Consider the following 17,238-nt stretch of genomic DNA (forward strand, 5'->3'; position numbering starts at 1 on the left):
TGAGCCATGCCGTCCAGACGATCAAATTTTTTTAAGGAAGACCTGTACCCCGCTTTCCCCCATGCGCACGCGTGCACACGTACACACACGCCAGGCCGGCTGTGCGCAGAGGGTGCCTGGGGGGCAGGAGGGCGGCAGGGGGTGGCCCACAGGACAGAAGAGGGGACCAGGGGGGGGGAAGGGAGGTGGAACCAAAGTGGGAAGGGGCTCTGTGCTCAGGGCACACCCCCTCCCTGGTCCCCCAGCCCAGGCCCAGGCCCCATCCTCAGGGAGGACACTGTGCCCACAGTTCAGAGATAGGCCACCAGGGGGCAGGCAGACCTCAGAAATGTGAGGAGGGAGGAGGAGGCGCCAGGAAGGAAGCTGGCAGCAGGCAAGGATGGGGGCAGCGGGCAGGGAGCAGGGGGCAGGGGACAGGGGACAGGGGGCAGCGGACAGGGGACAGAGGGCAGGGGACAGGGGGCAGGGAGCTGGGGGACAGGGGACAGGGGACAGGGGACTGGGGACAGGGGGCAGGGGACAGGGGACAGGGGGCAGGGGACAGGGGGCAGGGAGCAGGGGACAGGGGACAGGGGACTGGGGGCAGGGGATGGGGCAGGGGACAGGGAGCAGGGGGCAGGGAGCAGGGGGCAGGGAGCAGGGGACGGGGCAGGGGACAGGGGGCAGGGGACAGGGGGCAGGGGGCAGGGGGCAGGGGACAGGGGGCAGGGGGCAGGGGACAGGGGGCAGGGGGCAGGGGACAGGGGACAGGGGGCAGGGGACAGGGGGCAGGGGGCAGGGAGCAGGGAGCAGGGAGCAGGGGGCAGGGGGCAGGGGGCAGAGGGCAGGGAGCTGGGGACAGGGGGCAGGGGGCAGGGGGCAGAGGGCAGTGGGACCCCAACACGCTGTCCCTCGCGGGCATGGTGGCCATCCAGCTCTGTGGCCGCCTGTCCCTACTTTCACGTGAGCAGCGACAGAGCCGAGCGCAGGGCAGTAACCAGCTGCCGGGACCCGGGGCGGGCGGCCCCAGGAAAGCGAGGGATCCCCGTGGGGTCAGCCACGACAGCCACCTCCACGCGGCCAGCGAGATGCGCGTGGGCACCTGCGTGAAGCCCCGGCTCACGGACGCCAGGCCCTGCCCCCAGGCCAGGAGCTGCCCCGACGGAGCCAGCACGGCCCACGGCCGAGTCCCCACTGCCAGGCCGCTCCCCAGGCCGCATGCACCTGCTCGCCCGTGCGCGTCCAGAAGCCACGGCAGGACCAGCGGGTCAGCCACCGCCCGCGGGAAGGGCGCTCGGGGGACAGAGGCCCAGCCACGGAGCAGCAAACCCCGGCCCGGGGGAGGGAGACGCCGTCTGGCTGGTCCCTGGTGATCGCGGCCATTGCAGTTCCCAACGGACGTGACCCAGCGCCGCCTCGGAGCCCCGCCCGCAGAGCCGCCAGCCCCCCGACACGGGCACCACGCTCACGGACGGGCACCCCACGCTCACGGACGGGCGTCCCCCACGCTCACGGACGGGCACCCCACGCTCACGGACGGGCGTCCCCCACGCTCACGGACGGGCGTCCCCCATGCTCACGGACGGGCGTCCCCCACGCTCACGGACGGGCACCACGCTCACGGACGGGCACCCCACGCTCACGGACGGGCGTCCCCCACGCTCACGGACGGGCACCCCACGCTCACGGACGGGCGTCCCCCACGCTCACGGACGGGCGTCCCCACGCTCACGGACGGGCGTCCCCACGCTCACGGACGGGCACCCCCATACCAGACACTCAGGCCCCCACGCTCAGCAGAGGCATCGGGGTTTCCGGGGGCCGGACAGGTGTTGGCGGGGTCCCTGGGAAGAGCCAGCGGGGGGCACTGGAGAGCCGGGCAGGGAACCAACCAGAAGAAGAAACGGACTCGGCCGCGTGTCTGCGCAGCAGGCGGCCCTGGGACGTGAGGTCGCTCAGACCCGGCCCAGAACAGGGCCCCGGAGCGGCCGCTGGCCCCGGACACCCGGTTACGGTGAACACGCCACCCGCGTCCGGGCCCGTGCCCATGGGTGGCGGTTGGATTCCCGGTCGGGCACACGCCCCCGTGTCGGACGGTCAGGCAGCCGCCCCGCGTCCCACCCCCTGGACGCCAGCCTCCCCGGGGCCGGGGCCGGCGCTTCCGGCACCGACCGAGGCCCTGCCCGCGTGGTCATCGCTGGTGGGGGAGGAACCCTGAGGCGGGGACAGGGGGCCGGAGGGCCGGGCCGTGTCGGCCATTTTCCTGGGCTCACAGCGCGGAGGCCCTCTGTGGGGGCCGGAGACCTAGGCATGAGGGTGAGAGCTCGCAGGGCAGTGGGAGGGGAGTCCAGGGAGAGGGGAAGGGCAGGAGGAGGGGCTGGGACAGGGTCTGTGTGTCCCGTCACAACCCAGGTCAAGAGTCACCCAGACCGAGGGCCCAAGTGCAGGCCGGGGCGAGTCCCTCCGACCACAACCCCGGGTCCCCGTGGCCACGTCCTCCTGTCCTTCCCTCCGGGCCCAGCTCAGAAGACGCCTCCTCCAGGAGGCCCTCCCAGACCACCCGCCTCAGGCCTGCCGTCTCACTGCTCCCATCCTGCTCGTCCCAGAGCTGGGGATGGGGTCCCCCACTCCTCCGGTCCCCGACAGCGAGGCAAGACCACAGCCGCTGGCCAGCAGCGGGGGGGCCGGTCCAGGGGCTCCATGCAGGCGGGAGAAGCCAGGGGCGGCTCCCATGGCGGGCAGACGGGGCCCCGGGCGGCGCCGACGGCTGTTGGTACGTACCATCCAGAAGAGGGTCCCCGTGGCCAGGGCGACGTACTGCTCGATGGTGGACAGCACGCTGAAGATGAGGCAGACCAGCACGATGAGGAAGCTGCGAGACGGGGGACAGCGGTCAGCCCGGGGGCGGCTCCCGTGGCCACCTGCCCCCCCCCACAGCCCCCCCCCACACAGCCGCCCCCCCCCCCACAGGCGCCGTGCCCCTCCCCAGCCCCCAGCGCCCACCAGCCATGAACCAGGCGGTGAGGGCTGCCCGGCCAGCCAGCGGGTGGGAGCTGACCCCCCGCCAGGGACACGCCTTCAGCCAGACAGTGAGGAGCAGGAGCCGGGGACCCCAGGTCCCTGAAGTGTCCCCATGGGCACTCCCCAAGGACAGACGGACGGACAGACCGCTGCTGCTGGGCCGTGACCTTTCTCAGCCCTGAAGCCGTCCTGAGGCCCAGGGACCGGACCGCGGACGCCCCCCACCCTCCCCGCACCTCCCAGACCCCGGGCGCTGCCCCCGGACCGCGGGCCCAGGGAGGTGCCTGCCTCCGTTTCCCTGACACAATCAGAGCTCTCCCTCACGGGACGCCGGCGGCAGCACAGCGGACGCAGGAGGAACGGCCGGTCGGGGCTCCCGGGCCTGGGAGCAGCCGTGCCTCCTGCCCCGCCCGGCCGTGGGGACACGCCGTCCCGCTCGGGGCCACAGAAAGCACCGCCTCGTCCCGGCCACCAGCACTACACGCAGCCACGTGTCCCGCAGCACGCAGCGCTGCCCTCCCACGCACGTCACAGTCGGGGAGCCGACGCCTCGCTCTCCTGAGGCCCCCGAGAGTCAGCGGGGGGACGGGGCTGTGGCCGGGCCTGCGGGGGGGCAGCGAGGACAGCAGCTGGTCTCCCCTCCCCCCGACCTCTGACCCCATCAGGATACCCGTGACGACCGTGGGGCCGCAGGGGGGCACGGGGGTCCGTTATCCCGGGGACGCCTTCCCGCGCCCCACCTGAGGCCCCTCTGCCATGACGGTCACCGTCCCAGGATCAGGGGTCGGGACCCGGACTCCTCGGGGCCATCGCTCCGCTGACCGAGTCCCATCAGCACGCCGCCCGCACCTGGTCACCTGTCAGGCACACGCCTCACGCCGCTGCCCCCAGCCTGCACGCCGACCCCGGCCCCAGGCTCCAGCCCCGTCCCCGCTCTGGGGGCGTCGGCATCGGCGGCCGGCCTGCCTGGCTGTGACGGGGCCTCAGCGGGAGCGACTCTCTCTGCAAACGGCAGACACAGCGCCGCTCTCGCCCACGTCTGCGCATCCTCGTCTGTCTCTCCCGCCGAGACCGGCTGGCGATCTGGTTACCCACGGTCGGGGCAGCCTCAGCCTCAGGGCTGGGCCAGCGACCTTGAGGTGCAGGGATGGCGACCTTGAGGTGCGGAGAAGGTGACCTTGAGGTGCAGGGACGGCTCCAGGCCCCGCGTGTGGCTCTGATGTTGGAAGGCATCGTGCTAACGGCAGGCAGAACCTGCGGGGCTCGGAGACCCAGGGGCGTGGCGCCCCATCCTGCCGTGCAGGGCAGCCCGGCCCGCTGTCCCAGCCGGAGGCCCCAGGCTCTGAGACCAGGCAGCCAGACCCTAAGAGCGGGGACACGGAGCCCAGGGTACGAGGGGCTCGGACCCATTCCCCAGGCAGGGCGTGGGGAGAGGTGCTGGGAGGAAGGATGGGCCCCAGGCTGCCCGACCCAACCCCCCGAGGGCGCATGAGCGTCGGCAGGAGGAGGCCCTGCCAGGGGCGAGGGTGGCCCTGGGCCCGGAACAATGCCCTGCCTGTGCCCGGCGGCCGAGCCACCTCCCAGCCGTGACCGCAGCCCGGCCCCAGGGACGTCCGGGCTTATCGGACATCGCGCGCCGCCCGCAGCCGCCAGGTGACCCGGAGCACGCGGGAGCCCAGAGCCCTGCCAGGGGCGAGGCTCCGCGGAGGGCACTCCAGGCCAGCCCTCCTCCCGCCAGCAGCCGGCCCCGAGGGGCACCCACACGGGCCGGGGGGGCTCAGGTGACCCAACCACCGAACCCAGGCCCGGCTGGTCTCCCGGGAGAGGCAGGGGACAGCCCGGAACCCCGGGGAAGCCCCTGAATCCACGGCGACAGTGTCCCCCACCCACGGGCGGTTTCCCGGTGACAAGGACCACACACGTCGCCTGCAGGGGAAACACGGCTGTTGCAGGGGCCTCGGGACCCGTGGCCGGCGGACCCGGGCGTGAGCTGGAATGCCAGGCCCCACAGGCAGCACCGGACAGCTCGGAGGATGTTAACTCACGGAACGATACAATGTATCACATTCATCATACATTCTAACTATGGACGATACAATGTATCATGTTCATTATACATTCTAACTATGGACGATACAATGTATCACATCCATTATACATTCTAACTGTGGACGATACAATGTATCACATCCATTATACATTCTAACTGTGGACGATACAATGTATCACATCCATTATACATTCTAACTATGGACGATACAATGTATCACATCCATTATACATTCTAACTGTGGACGATACAATGTATCACATTCACCATACATTCTAACTGTGGACGATACAATGTATCACATCCATTATACATTCTAACTGTGGACGATACATTGTATCACATTCATCATACATTCTAACTATGGACGATACAATGTATCACATCCATTATACATTCTAACTGTGGACGATACAATGTATCACATCCATTATACATTCTAACTATGGAGGATACAATGTGTCGCTTACTGACGGGTCAGTGCGGACGTGACGAGGCTGGCTGGCGCAGAAGCCATTGTCCGCAGCCACAGAGGGCGCTGTGCCCCTGGAGGAAGCGTCTGGGGTGCATCTGGGTGGGGGCGCACGTGCCGTTCTGTAGGGATCAATCCCTCGGAACACGACGGCACGTCCCAGGGCCAGGCTCGGGGGGCCGACCTCGGGCCCGGGCCCCGGCCCCAGGTGCTTTCTCCATGTTCATCAGACCCAGCGAGGCCCACCCGCGGAGCTGGGACCCCATCTGCTCTCCCGTCGGGCCCCGTGGAGGCCCCAGTGCCTGGCGGGTCCGAGGCCCCGGCGTGGCAGGCAGGTGGGAACGAGCCGCTCAGGAGCCCACTTCCTGTTCACGCCCCCTCACGCGAAGCCTGTCCCTCATCGCAGGAGAAAGGGGGAGCTCAGAGAGGGTGAGCGACCGCCCGGAGTCACACAGCACCAAGCGCCAGTCAGCCGAGGGCCAGACTCCAGCCCTGGCCCCGCCCACCAACCGAGACCGGTGCCTCCAAGAAGCCAGCAGCCAGGGGCAGCCAGGAGTGGGGCCCTCCGCCTTCCCTGCCCCCTGGGAGGCTGCGGGGAACCTGGTGGCAGGGGGGGGGGGACAGGCCCCGGAGGCTTCAGGGGGTCCCAGCCCTCGGGGTCCTGCAGCCGTGCTCCGAGGCCGGAGGTGGAGGCAGGGCCGGCCGCTCCGTCCCCCAGTTCCCCTACCCCACGCCTGGCTGCACGGCGGCCGCGATAAGAAGCCCTCACCGGGTATATTTAGAAGGTGCCGGAGAACAGACTAGAGGGACCTCGCAGACGGGCCTTCTCTGCCAGGAGGCACCACGTCTCCCCTGAGGGGTCCTGGCCGGGCGGGAGGGCCCCGCAGCCTCGCAGATGCGCCTGCACCTGTCACTCCCCTGTCAGGCCTGCATCTCGGGCGGAGAGTCCGGGGGAGCCCCTGCCTGGGCCCGCTGCCTCTGCAGGCCTCCTGGGGGCACTGAATGCCAGGGCCGCTCGCTTCCTGCCGCAGCACCGGGGGGGGGGGGGGGGGGGCGCCCACAGGCCTCCCCACGAATGGTGCCTGCAGGGTCCCTGGGGCTGTGACCTGGGGCGGTGACCTGGGTTTGTGACCTGGGGCTGTGACCTGGGGCTGTGACCTGGGGCTGTGGCCTGGGGCTGTGACCTGGGGCTGTGACCTGGGGCTGTGACCTGGGGCTGTGACCTGGGCGGTGACCTGGAGCTGTGACCTGGGACTGTGACCTGGGGCTGTGACCTGGGGCTGTGACCTGGGGCGGTGGCCTGGGGCTGTGGCCTGGGGCTGTGGCCTGGGGCTGTGACCTGGGGCTGTGACCTGGGGCTGTGACCTGGGACGGTGACCTGGAGCTGTGACCTGGGACTGTGACCTGGGGCTGTGACCTGGGGCTGTGACCTGGGGCTGTGGCCTGGGGCTGTGACCTGGGGCTGTGACCTGGGGTTGTGACCTGGGGCTGTGACCTGGAGCAGTGGCCAGGGGCTGTGACCTGGGGCTGTGACCTGGGGCGGTGGCCTGGGGCTGTGACCTGGGGCTGTGGCCTGGAGCAGTGGCCAGGGCCTGGCCCCCGGGGGGAGGGGGGCAGGGCCGGCCAGCACTCAGCGCTGAGGGCCGGGCTCTGTGCAGGGGGAGGGTCCGAGGGACAGGTGTCTGGTGCGAGGCAACTACTTGACACTGGGCGTCCCTGGTCACCCAGGGACAAGGCGGTCCTGCCCATCGAGCCGCCACGTGTGAGGGGTCAGCGTGTCCAGGAAGCGCCTGCTTCCTCCCTGCCCGGCTGCGGGGGACACAGCCCCGGGCCTGGGCGCCTCCTCCGCTTCGTCTCCCCTCTCATCTGTGCCCTTCGCCCCGAAAACACACTCGGGCCCCCACGCGTGTGTGTGCGAGGCCGGGCCCAGGTGCAGGCGCTCTGCGGGCTGGACCCACGCGGCCACCCGGGCCTGACCCCGCCTCCCCTGCGGGAGCGGCTGTGGCCGAGGGAGGAAGCGGCGGCCGGCAGCCTCGGCGCTCCCCTCGGGGCAGGCTGCGATTGCGCCATGCCGGATGCAATTAGCAGTTTTATTTCGGGCTCAGCATCCTCGTCCCCCCAGATGGCAGCCCGGCTCTAACCCCGGGGGGGGGGGGTTCACCACCCCGCCCAGCGCTGCCGGCCGAGCGAGGGCACAAAGACAGTCCTCTGTCACCGCCGCCCGCCGCCCGGCCCCGAGGGAGAACCCCCAGGCCCCGGAGGGACCAGGACTCAGGAAAGCCAGGCCTCACCCACCGGAGCCATGCTGACCCTGTGGAGGTTTCAGAGACGGGAATCCGTCGGTGCCACTCGGCCCCCCAGGAAGCCCCCCCCCCGCCCCCCCGTGGCACCCGGGCACTCAGAACAAAATACACACTCCATGCCCTGCCCGCGAGGCCGTGGGGTCTGTCCCTCACGCCCACGCCAGCAGGGAAGCACCCACTATGTGCCTGGCGCCATGCTAGGCTCCAGGGACAAGGCAGACATGGGGGGAAGATAATAAACCAGAAAACCTATGCACAGACCGTGACTGCTGCTGGGAGCGGTCGCAGTGAGTGACAGGGCGGGGGGCTGTCAGTCACAGTGAGTGACAGGGCGGGGGGCTGTCAGTCACAGTGAGTGACAGGGCGGGGGGCTGTCAGTCACAGTGAGTGACAGGGCGGGGGGCTGTCAGTCACAGTGAGTGACAGGGCGGGGGCTGTCAGTCACAGTGAGTGACAGGGCGGGGGCTGTCAGTCACAGTGAGTGACAGGGCGGGGGGCTGTCAGTCACAGTGAGTGACAGGGGGGAGGGCTGCTCTAGGAGGTAACATATGAGCTCAGGCTGAGGATGGATACTCCAGGCAGAGGACACTGCCGTGCAAAGGCCCTGAGGCAGGGTTGGCAGCTGGAGGCCAGGAGCTGAGAGCAGGACGAGGACCTGGGGGCCGGCAGCGATGAGGTCCGAGGCAGGCCAGGCCCGGAGACCTTGCAGGCGGAGGACGGGCATCTCCGAGTACCACGCCCCCTGGAACCAGCGGACACAGGCTCTGGGCTGGGACCTGCCGATTGTCGGCCGAGCTCCTGGCCGGGGCCCCAGAGACCCAAGCAGACGTCAGCAACACTCCTCTTCCGTCTACACCGACCAGAGGCCGGAGAAAACGCCAGGCGCTCTGAACCCCAGGAAACCGGAGTCGGATGCCGGACGCGTCCAAGCAGAAGGGGACGTCCGCAGCGGGTCCGTCCCAGCCCTCACACGTCACCACGGCGGGCGCCTCCCCAACAGGGCTGCCGGCGCCCCGAGAGCCGGGGTCTAGCTCCGTCACAGGCTGTCTCCTGGCCCGGGGCCAGGGAGCCGCAGCCAGGAGGAAGCAAAGCAGAGGAAAGGGGAGCCGGCCGAGGACGGGCCAGGCCTTGGGGCCGGGAACCCTGACACCTCCCCCGCCGGCAGGAGCCATGCCTCCCGCTGTCCTGTCCTCGGACCGGCCACTTCCGGCCGCCCCAGAACACAGACATCCTCGAGCAGCCCCCCGGGACCCTGGCTGGCCGCACCTGCCCCGCCGCAGACCCCGCCTGGTCGCTCAGCTCCCCACGTACGCGGCCCGCCGTCCAGGCCTGGCCCCTCAGCAGGGCAAGGGAGCCCCCGGTCGGGGTCGGGGTCGGGGTCGGGGCCAGGGGTCCTGGGAGCAGAGACGGGAACAGGCCTGGGAGTGACCGGTCCGGCGGCGAGGACGGTGGTAACACCGTTTACAGCTGGAAGTTCACAACCGGTGTGGCGAGCGGGACGCGCAGGGAGCGGCTGCTGAGAGAACAGAAGGGGGTGTTCTCGCCACACGGGGCACATGGGGGGGGGACCCGTTAACTCGCCAGGGACCCGCCACGAGGCCACGTCCCCCGTGTGCGCTTTGCTATCTTTCCATCTTGTCGGCCAATCAGAGCGCCGTAACGCTGACCCTCCCCGGCACCGGACTCGGATCCACGTGTCTCGGAAGGAGGCGCGCGGCGAAGGGCCCGCAGCCGGTGACGAGGCCCCGCGTCACCGATCACCAGGGAGACGCGACCCAGGCCGCGGCGAGGGGCCGTCGCCCGCCGGGTGGCTCTGTCCGCAGCAACAGAGAGTGGGGCCATGGGAAGCCTGGGCGTCGGGGGAAGGGGAGACGGCGAAGCTACGGTAAAACTGGGGCGGCACGCCCTCCAAAGACTTAAAGAGAAAGCGCCCACACGGCCCAGCAATCCCACTTCGGGGAACGGAGCCGCAGCGCGGCAGGCAGGGCCGGGAGGAACGGTGGCCCGTGCTCAGCGGCCTCGGCGAGGGGACAACACGCGTGTCACGGAGGCCTGGGCGTCGCTCTGACACCTGCCACAGGCGGACTCGCCCGAGGGAAACACGCCAGCCAAGGCTTCTGCTCCCACGGGGACCGTGGCGTCGTCAGAACCACAGATGGGAGGCACGGTGGGGCCGGGCTGGGGGCAGGTAAGGGGGCCGGAACGTCAGTCTGGGACGAAGGAAAGTTCTGGAGACGGTGGTGGTGACGGCGGCGCAACGCGAACGTGCTTCACGCCTGAGCCGTGCCCGTGGCGGTGGCTACGGGGGTCAGTTCTATGTTGTGTGTTTCACCACAATTAGCAATTTCACGCTTCCCTTCTTGTCAAAAGGGCGATTGATTGGGAAAAAAAGACTTAAAATTAAAAATGAAGAAAATAAAAAGGGCCATTGACAATGCAGGTGGGCCCGGCTGGTGGGGCTCAGGGGCTGAGCGTCGACCTAGGAACCAGGAGGTCACAGTCCGATTCCCAGAGGTCAGGGCACAGGCCCGGGGTGCGGGCTCGATCCCCAGTGTGAGGCGTGCAGGAGGCAGCCGATCCGTGACGCTCTCTCATCATGGATGTCTCTCTCTCCCTCTCCCTCTCCCTTCCTCTCTGAAATCAACATAAACATATTTTATAAAAGAAAGCGATGGCCCTAACCGGTTTGGCTCAGTGGATAGAGCGTCAGGCCTGCGGACTGAAGGGTCCCAGGTTCGATTCCGGTCAAGGGCATGTACCGTTGGTTGCGGGCACATCCCCGGTGGTGGGTGTGCAGGAGGCTGCTGATCGATGTTTCTCTCTCATCGATGTTTCTAACTCTCTATCCCTCTCCCTTCCTCTCTGTAAAAATCAATATATTAAAAAAAAAAAAAAAGAAAGGAAGTGATGGAACATACACGAACATTCGCTCCTCTGTGCAGAGGCCAGCAGGACGGGACAGCGGACTGCAGAGTCCGTGTACGTGGGGGTGGGCGGGGCGCCGCGGCGGGCGGGCGGGACGCAGGGAGTGGCAGTCCTCGGGGGACATCTCAGCCGAGTTTCCAAAACGCCCGGTGCTTCCAGACCCCAAACCACAAGCAATAAAGCCCTCAGGTGCCGGCGTCTAACAAGCGAGCGTGGCTGTGCTCGGGCCGACGCCGTGGCCGCGCGGAGACCGAGGGAAGGCGACACCCGGGGCGTGGGGACAGGAGCCGAAGGACACCCCAGACCAACAGGGCAGGCGCACGCGCTCTGGCCGGGAACGCGGTGTCTCGGGGGAGTCGGCAGCTCCGCGGGGTGCACGCCGGGCCGGACAGACGCGTCCGTGGTGAGAGCCACGCTCCCCGTCCACCCCCCCCCCCCCGCCAGACGTCACCCGGCAGACAGGGCGAGGCTGAGCGGCGGGCTGAGCTGGAGTCGGAGACCGGCTTGGCGGGTGCTCTAACCACTGGGCACACCGGCCAGGGCGTCCACGTTCATTCGTTCACTCACTCATTTATTTATTTCGTCAATCCTCACCCGATGGTATTGTTTCCATTGCTTTTCAGAGAGTGTAGGCGGCAGAGATGCTGCTGCTAAAACCTGGCTGACCTTGACCATGCTTCCCTGGGCATTTGCCAAAAAATGTACCTATTTTGTTCATAGGCATTTCCATATCACAATGATAGAAGTATCTGTTATCTATTTAGATGTTAACTAAAGGCAACAGACACCTGGAAAATAAAATAAAATAAAATAAAATAAAATAAAATAAAATAAAATAAAATAAAATACAAAATTAATGAGACGTACATCCCAGCCAGTGGATGTACGTCATCCTATTCCCCGAAAGGTTGTGGGTTCGATCCCCGGTCAGGCCACATATGGAGGACAACCGGTCGATATTTCTCACATCGATGTTTCTCTCTCTCTCTCTCTCTCTCTCTCTCTCTCTCTCTCTCTCTCAGCACGTCCTTGGGTGGAGAATTTTTTTAAAAAGCACAGAAAGCAAAAGGCAGATCCCAGCACTCCTCACTCGAGCCGCTCGGTGCCCCAGTGCTCAGAGTCATGGCCCTCACCCCTCCGCCTCCCCCAGCCCCTTGCTCCGCCTCACATGTGCCAAGCACAGCCCTACCCCAGGGCCTTTGCACATGCTGCCTCCTCTGGCCAGATGCCCTTCCTTCAGGTCTCTGCTCCGGGCAGGAGGCTGCCCCTGACCACCGCCTCCCCACGGGGCCCTCAGCACCGCGGCGCCCACTGGTCGCTGGTGCACGTCCCTCCGCACGCTCAAACGTCTCCGCGGCGATCCTGCCTCACTGACGGGTGGTTCCCGAGGCCCACGGGGCGGCGGGCAGCGGGGAAGGCGGGTGAAGCACGGGGGCCGCAGGCATGCAGGCGTCCGCCCGGCTTCGCGCCAACAACCGGATGCTGTTTTTACCCAAACGGCAGCTGCTCCGTGACAACCCCGGCCTCGGAGAGCGTGAAAAGAGCGAGGCCGGCCAGGGGCGCGGGGGAAGGGCGGGAAGGCTTCGGGGAGGAGGTGCCCGCGCTGTAGACCCGCGGGAACCTGCGACCTGCCCGTCTTCTCGCACGCCAGGCGCAGGGAAATGATGCGGGTTCCGGCACAAAGGTGTCCCCGGATCCGGCGCCGTGTTCTTTACACGGTCGCGTAGGCGACGACCCGGGCCCACGGGAGGGAGACGGCCCTGCGTCCGGTTCGAGAAGCGGTGGGAGCGCCAGGCGGCCGCCGAGACCCCCGTGGGGGGGGATGGACGCGGGCGACGTCCTCCTACGTCACAGGATGAAAAGGGACGGACGTGGTCATCTCGGTTTTACCGCCCCCCCCCCCGGGTCACACGTGCAGGTGCACACGGGCGACACTGCTCACCGCGGAGCGCGCTGCGCTGTCACGTGCTCCCCCGCGGCCCCGGGAGCCCTGCGAGCACACGGCCAGGACCCAGGTCGTTCCCGCTGCACAGCGGGGAGACGGAGGCTCAAGCCGGGTAGGCCCGTGGCCGGGGGGGGTCCAGCTGTGGGCCCGCCGCTCACCGTGACGGCACCAGGTGCTTCCACACACACGTGCCCAAAACACACGTGGCAATGGGAACGCCGCGGCACCAGACCCAGGATGGCGGCCAGCAGGAGGCTGATGAAGGAGCTTGAAGAAATCCGCAAACGTGGGATGAAAAACTCCTGTAACAATTTATTGACTTGACAAGGGCTCGTTGTTCCTGACAACCCTCCCCACGACAAGGGGGCCTTCAGAATCGGAATCAACTCTCCAGCAGAACACCCATTCAACCCACCGCCCATCGCATTTCAAGCAAAGATCTGTCACCCCAACATCCATGAAAAGGGACGGGTCTGTCTGCCGGTAATTAGTGCTGAAAGCCGGAAGCCAGCAACGAAAACCGACCCAGTGACCCAGTCTCTCATGGCCCTGAGCACCCGCTTCGGGCTGAGCTCGCTGAGGAATGCTCTAAGGACCGTAAAAAATTCTGTAAGAACGCCGAAGCGTTTACAAAGAAATACGGGGAAAAGCGACCTGTGGACTAAAACCCGCCACGACTGATTCCAGCAGGTGTGAGCAGAGACGCCGAGCAGCGCAGACACCCCGCAAACAGGACTGTGGGAAACTGACACGGGCCACCGCCTGGCGTTTGCTTGTGGCTGTTACTAATTCTACAGTTTTCTTAATCAAAAGTGGTCTTAGGTGACCTGTAAAGAAAGGATTAAAAATGTAAGATGTTCTAAAAAACAAACAAACAAAAAAACACACATGGGTGCGCACACAAACACGCACACACATGTGTGCGCTCATACATACATGTGTGCAGTCACGCACACAGGCACACATACATGCGTGCACACAGGAAGGCACGGGCGGCAGGCACTCCCGGGTGGGGGTGGAGTCGTTTCATTGTCTGCAGGACGTCGGAAAGGTCTCCGCTCAGCTTGTCCGAGATTCATTGTCAGAACGACGCACCTCCTGGCCGCATGTCCCCGTGGCGGCGGGACAGGGGCCGTGAGCAGCGACCGCAGAGGCAGGGGGTGGGGGGCGGCGGGGAGGGCACCGCCCACGCGGTGGGACAGGAAGCCAGAGCGGCGGTCACTTCTCCTTCGTGCGGTTGAATCTCGGGCGCTCGGAGCAGCTGCAGGAACTCCCGCCCTTTGCCCAGACTCACCAGAGGCCCCGCTTCCTGCGTCAGCACCCTGTCCCCTCGGCGGGCTTTCCGGGCCTCCGGGGCCCGGCGGGACACAGCCTGCCTGCTCGCGGCCCCATGCGGCCGAGGGTGCTCCTCGGGACAAGGGCGTCTGACAGGCACGGGGCTCGGACGTGTCCGCGCCGGACGCTCCGCACCGACACTGGCCCCAGCACCCGCCCGGTCCCGCCAGCACGCCTTCCCCGTGACGGCGACGGAACCGGCTCCCCACGGCGCCCCCGGCTCGCGGCCCCTGCGCCTGAACTGCTGACCTTGACATTTCGAAGCGCTCGGCGCGCTGCCCCGTGTCCTTCGGCGTGGCCTTATCTGCTCCTCCGCGATCGGACGCGGGCCTGTGTCTGGCCAGAACACGGCGGCCGGGGGCAGCCGCGGGCTCCCTGGCGTGGGTCTGCCCGTTCCCGGAGAGGGGGACGCTGCCCGCCCGGGCCAGGCAGGAGCTGCGGGTGCTGCCCCCCGAAAGGGCCCTTCCCTCGTCGGGAACCGGCCCCGTGGGAGGCTCTGAGCCCACGGACGGCAGCCGCCTCCAACCAGGGGTGCCCCGTCCCCCACAGACACGCAGGTGGTCCGAGGGCAGGCGGGCCTTGAGTTCACGATCTAGAGCCGTGGTCGGCAAACGGCGGCTCGTGAGCCACATGCGGCTCTTTGGCCCCTTGAGTGTGGCTCTTCCACAAAATACCACGGCCTGGGCGAGTCTATGTTGAAGAAGTGGCGTTAGAAGAAGTTTAAGTTTAAAAATTCGGCTCTAAAGAGAAATTTCAATCGTTGTCCTGTTGATATTTGGCTCTGCTGACTAATGAGTTTGCCGACCACGGGCCTAGACCGCTCCCACCACGTCTCTGCTCTTGGATTCGCTCCTGTCCCACCTCTGCTGGCGCACATGCCGGTCGGCAGTTTTTTCTTACTTTTTAAAATATGTTTTTATTGATCTCAGAGAGGAAGGGAGAGGGAGGGGAGAGAGAGAGACATCAGTGAGGAGAGAGAATCACGGATCGGCTGCCCCCTGCACGCCCCACACGGGGGATGGAGCCCGCAACCCGGGCCTGTGTCCCGACCGGGAATGGAGCCCTGACCTCCTGGTTCCTGGGTGCTATTTCTCAACGCTCACCCCTGGGCCACGCGGGCCGGCGGGCGGCAGTGTTCAGTGTATCTCGGCGAGGTGTTCACGTCAGCACTGTGCTCACAAGGTGAAGCTGGCCGCTCGCCCGTGGGGGGGGAGGGAGGGGAGAGGGGGAGGGGTGGGGGGGAGGGCAGTGAGGACGGAGGAGAGAGGAGACCTCCGCCATCCTCAGGGGCAGCCCCTCCGGGGGCTGTGCTGGGCACCCCCTGGCCCTGCCTGCAGCCGTGGGGACCAGTGTGGCTCCGCCCGGCACAGGTGGCACCCGGGGCTGAGGCTCTGTGCCGCCTCCCGCGGGGCCAGCGGCGGCTCCGGCGACAGGAGTGGTGGGCGCGCACCAGGCAGGGGGGAGCTTGGTCCTGACGGAGCCGGGCCGTGTGACGGGTCAAGGTGGGCAGGGAGCGGGCCGTGGGAGGGCTTCCTCCAGGGCCAGGGCTGGGGGATGGGAAGGGGCAGGCAGGAGGGGCCAGGGGCCCCCAGGGCGGTGCTGGCCGGCAGCCCCAGGACCACAACCACCCGGGGTGGGCACCCAAGGATCCAACCAGGTGTCCAAACGAAACCCCGCGGCTCGATGGCAGCGGCGGCTCACAGACGCCGGGAGGCCACCGAGGGTCCAGCGCCGGTGAGCGACCATCGAAGGTCACTCGGCTCCAAGGCAGTGGGACCGGCACCCGCCTCCCGGGGAGGAGGACTCCCTGTCAGGTCCCGGCCAGGAGTCCGGACAGAGGGTGGACACTGGGGGCGGGCACTGGAGGGGCGGGGCATCGGAGGGGGCGGGGTCACGGAAGGGCATGGGGGCGTGGCATATGAGGGGCGGGGCGCCGGGTGGGCGGGGCGCTGGGGGCGGGGCAGGGACAGCCCTTCCAGCACGTGGAGCTGGAAGTTGGGGAGCCCCGTGCTCAGGCCCCACACAGAAGTGAACCCCAGGCCGCCTGGGCCTAAACGAAAAAAACAAACGACACAACTTCTCGAGGAAAACGGAGACGCGTGTGCCCGGTTCGGCGGAGGGTCCCCAGACATTCCGGGAGCCACAGCCCCCCCCCCCCCAAGAGCAAGTGGAACATCCCCGCCAGGAAAGGGAAAGCCTCTCTCCGACCACGGAGGGGGCGGGGGGGGGGGGGGGGGGAGGGGGAGGGGGAGGGGGCGGCCGGGGGGGGGGGGCGGGGGGGAGACAGGGTCCCGTCCGGAAGGAAGTGACCGGAAGCTCCCCGAGTCCCCGGTCAGCGAACAGCCCCCTTCCCCGCAGACAGAGAGGAGGTCGCAGGGCAGGTGCCGGTGAAAGACAGGGCGTCGCGGTCGTCAAGGAAACGCGATCAAGTCCCGGGCCGCACCCCAGGGGCCTCCCACAGGGGGAGGGGCAGCTCCCAGGTCGTCCTGGCCCTGTGGGCGCCTGGCCGGGCGGGGGACGGCCCAGCCCCACCAGCTGAGGGAGCCCCGCCAGCCCCTCGCCCGGGAGGGTCTGCAGGGCACGGAGGTGGGGTCGGGCCCAGGGTGTTTGCGCCACCAGCACCCTGTCCAGGGTGGAAGCTGGCCCAGGCGCCACCCGCCCCCCCCGCCCCCCGGAAGGCCCCGTCTCTGGTCGAGGCCTCGGTGTCCCCAGCGCTCGGACGGGCAGCGAGGCCAGAACGTGTCCCAGTCTCCTCAGCGGGAGGGCACGGCCCAGCCTGTGGGCGACACGTCGTGGACAGAGGCCTCGGGAGGTGCTGGTGGTTCCCGCTCGCCTGGGTGGCCTGCGACGGCTGCCCTCGGCCGGGACAGGAGGGAGTGCCCTCACCCAGCCTGGGGCACACACACCTCCCCCCCCCCCCCGGGGCCGGGGCACCAGCGTTCTCCGCTCCTGGGGAAACAGGTCAAATTACCAGCCAGGCAGGTGGCACCAGGACTGTCCAAAGCCAGAGCCACCCGGCGAGGCTCAGCGCCTGCCACTGCCAGCCGGGCCGGCGATGCCCTTCCCGGCTCTCAGAGGCACCGTGGTGAGCCGTCGGGCCATCCCCTCACCACCCCGCTCCCCCCGGCTGCGCAGGCTCAGGGCACGCTGTCCCCACCCACACAGTGAGCCCTGGGCTGCAGGCGAGCCTAGCCAGGGTGCGTGCCGG

The 17,238-nt window shown here is 67.7% G+C and overlaps 1 protein-coding gene and 1 pseudogene across 4 annotated transcripts in view; one reads left to right on the top strand and one right to left on the bottom strand.

Annotated features, from left to right (window-relative positions):
• KCNQ1 (potassium voltage-gated channel subfamily Q member 1) overlaps positions 1 to 17,238 on the bottom strand; it is a 231,060-nt gene that overhangs the window by 203,727 nt on the left and 10,095 nt on the right. For all 4 annotated transcript variants that reach the window (XM_054724929.1, XM_054724930.1, XM_054724928.1 and 1 more), the window contains one exon: positions 2,761 to 2,851. In XM_054724929.1, coding sequence (XP_054580904.1) covers positions 2,761 to 2,851 — 91 coding nt within the window. The remainder of the gene's footprint in view (positions 1 to 2,760; positions 2,852 to 17,238) is intronic.
• Positions 12,933 to 13,360, top strand: LOC103303258 (ubiquitin-conjugating enzyme E2 L3-like; annotated as a pseudogene).

Source organism: Eptesicus fuscus, chromosome 13, assembly GCF_027574615.1.
Source record: "Eptesicus fuscus isolate TK198812 chromosome 13, DD_ASM_mEF_20220401, whole genome shotgun sequence".
NCBI classification, from domain to species: domain Eukaryota; kingdom Metazoa; phylum Chordata; class Mammalia; order Chiroptera; family Vespertilionidae; genus Eptesicus; species Eptesicus fuscus.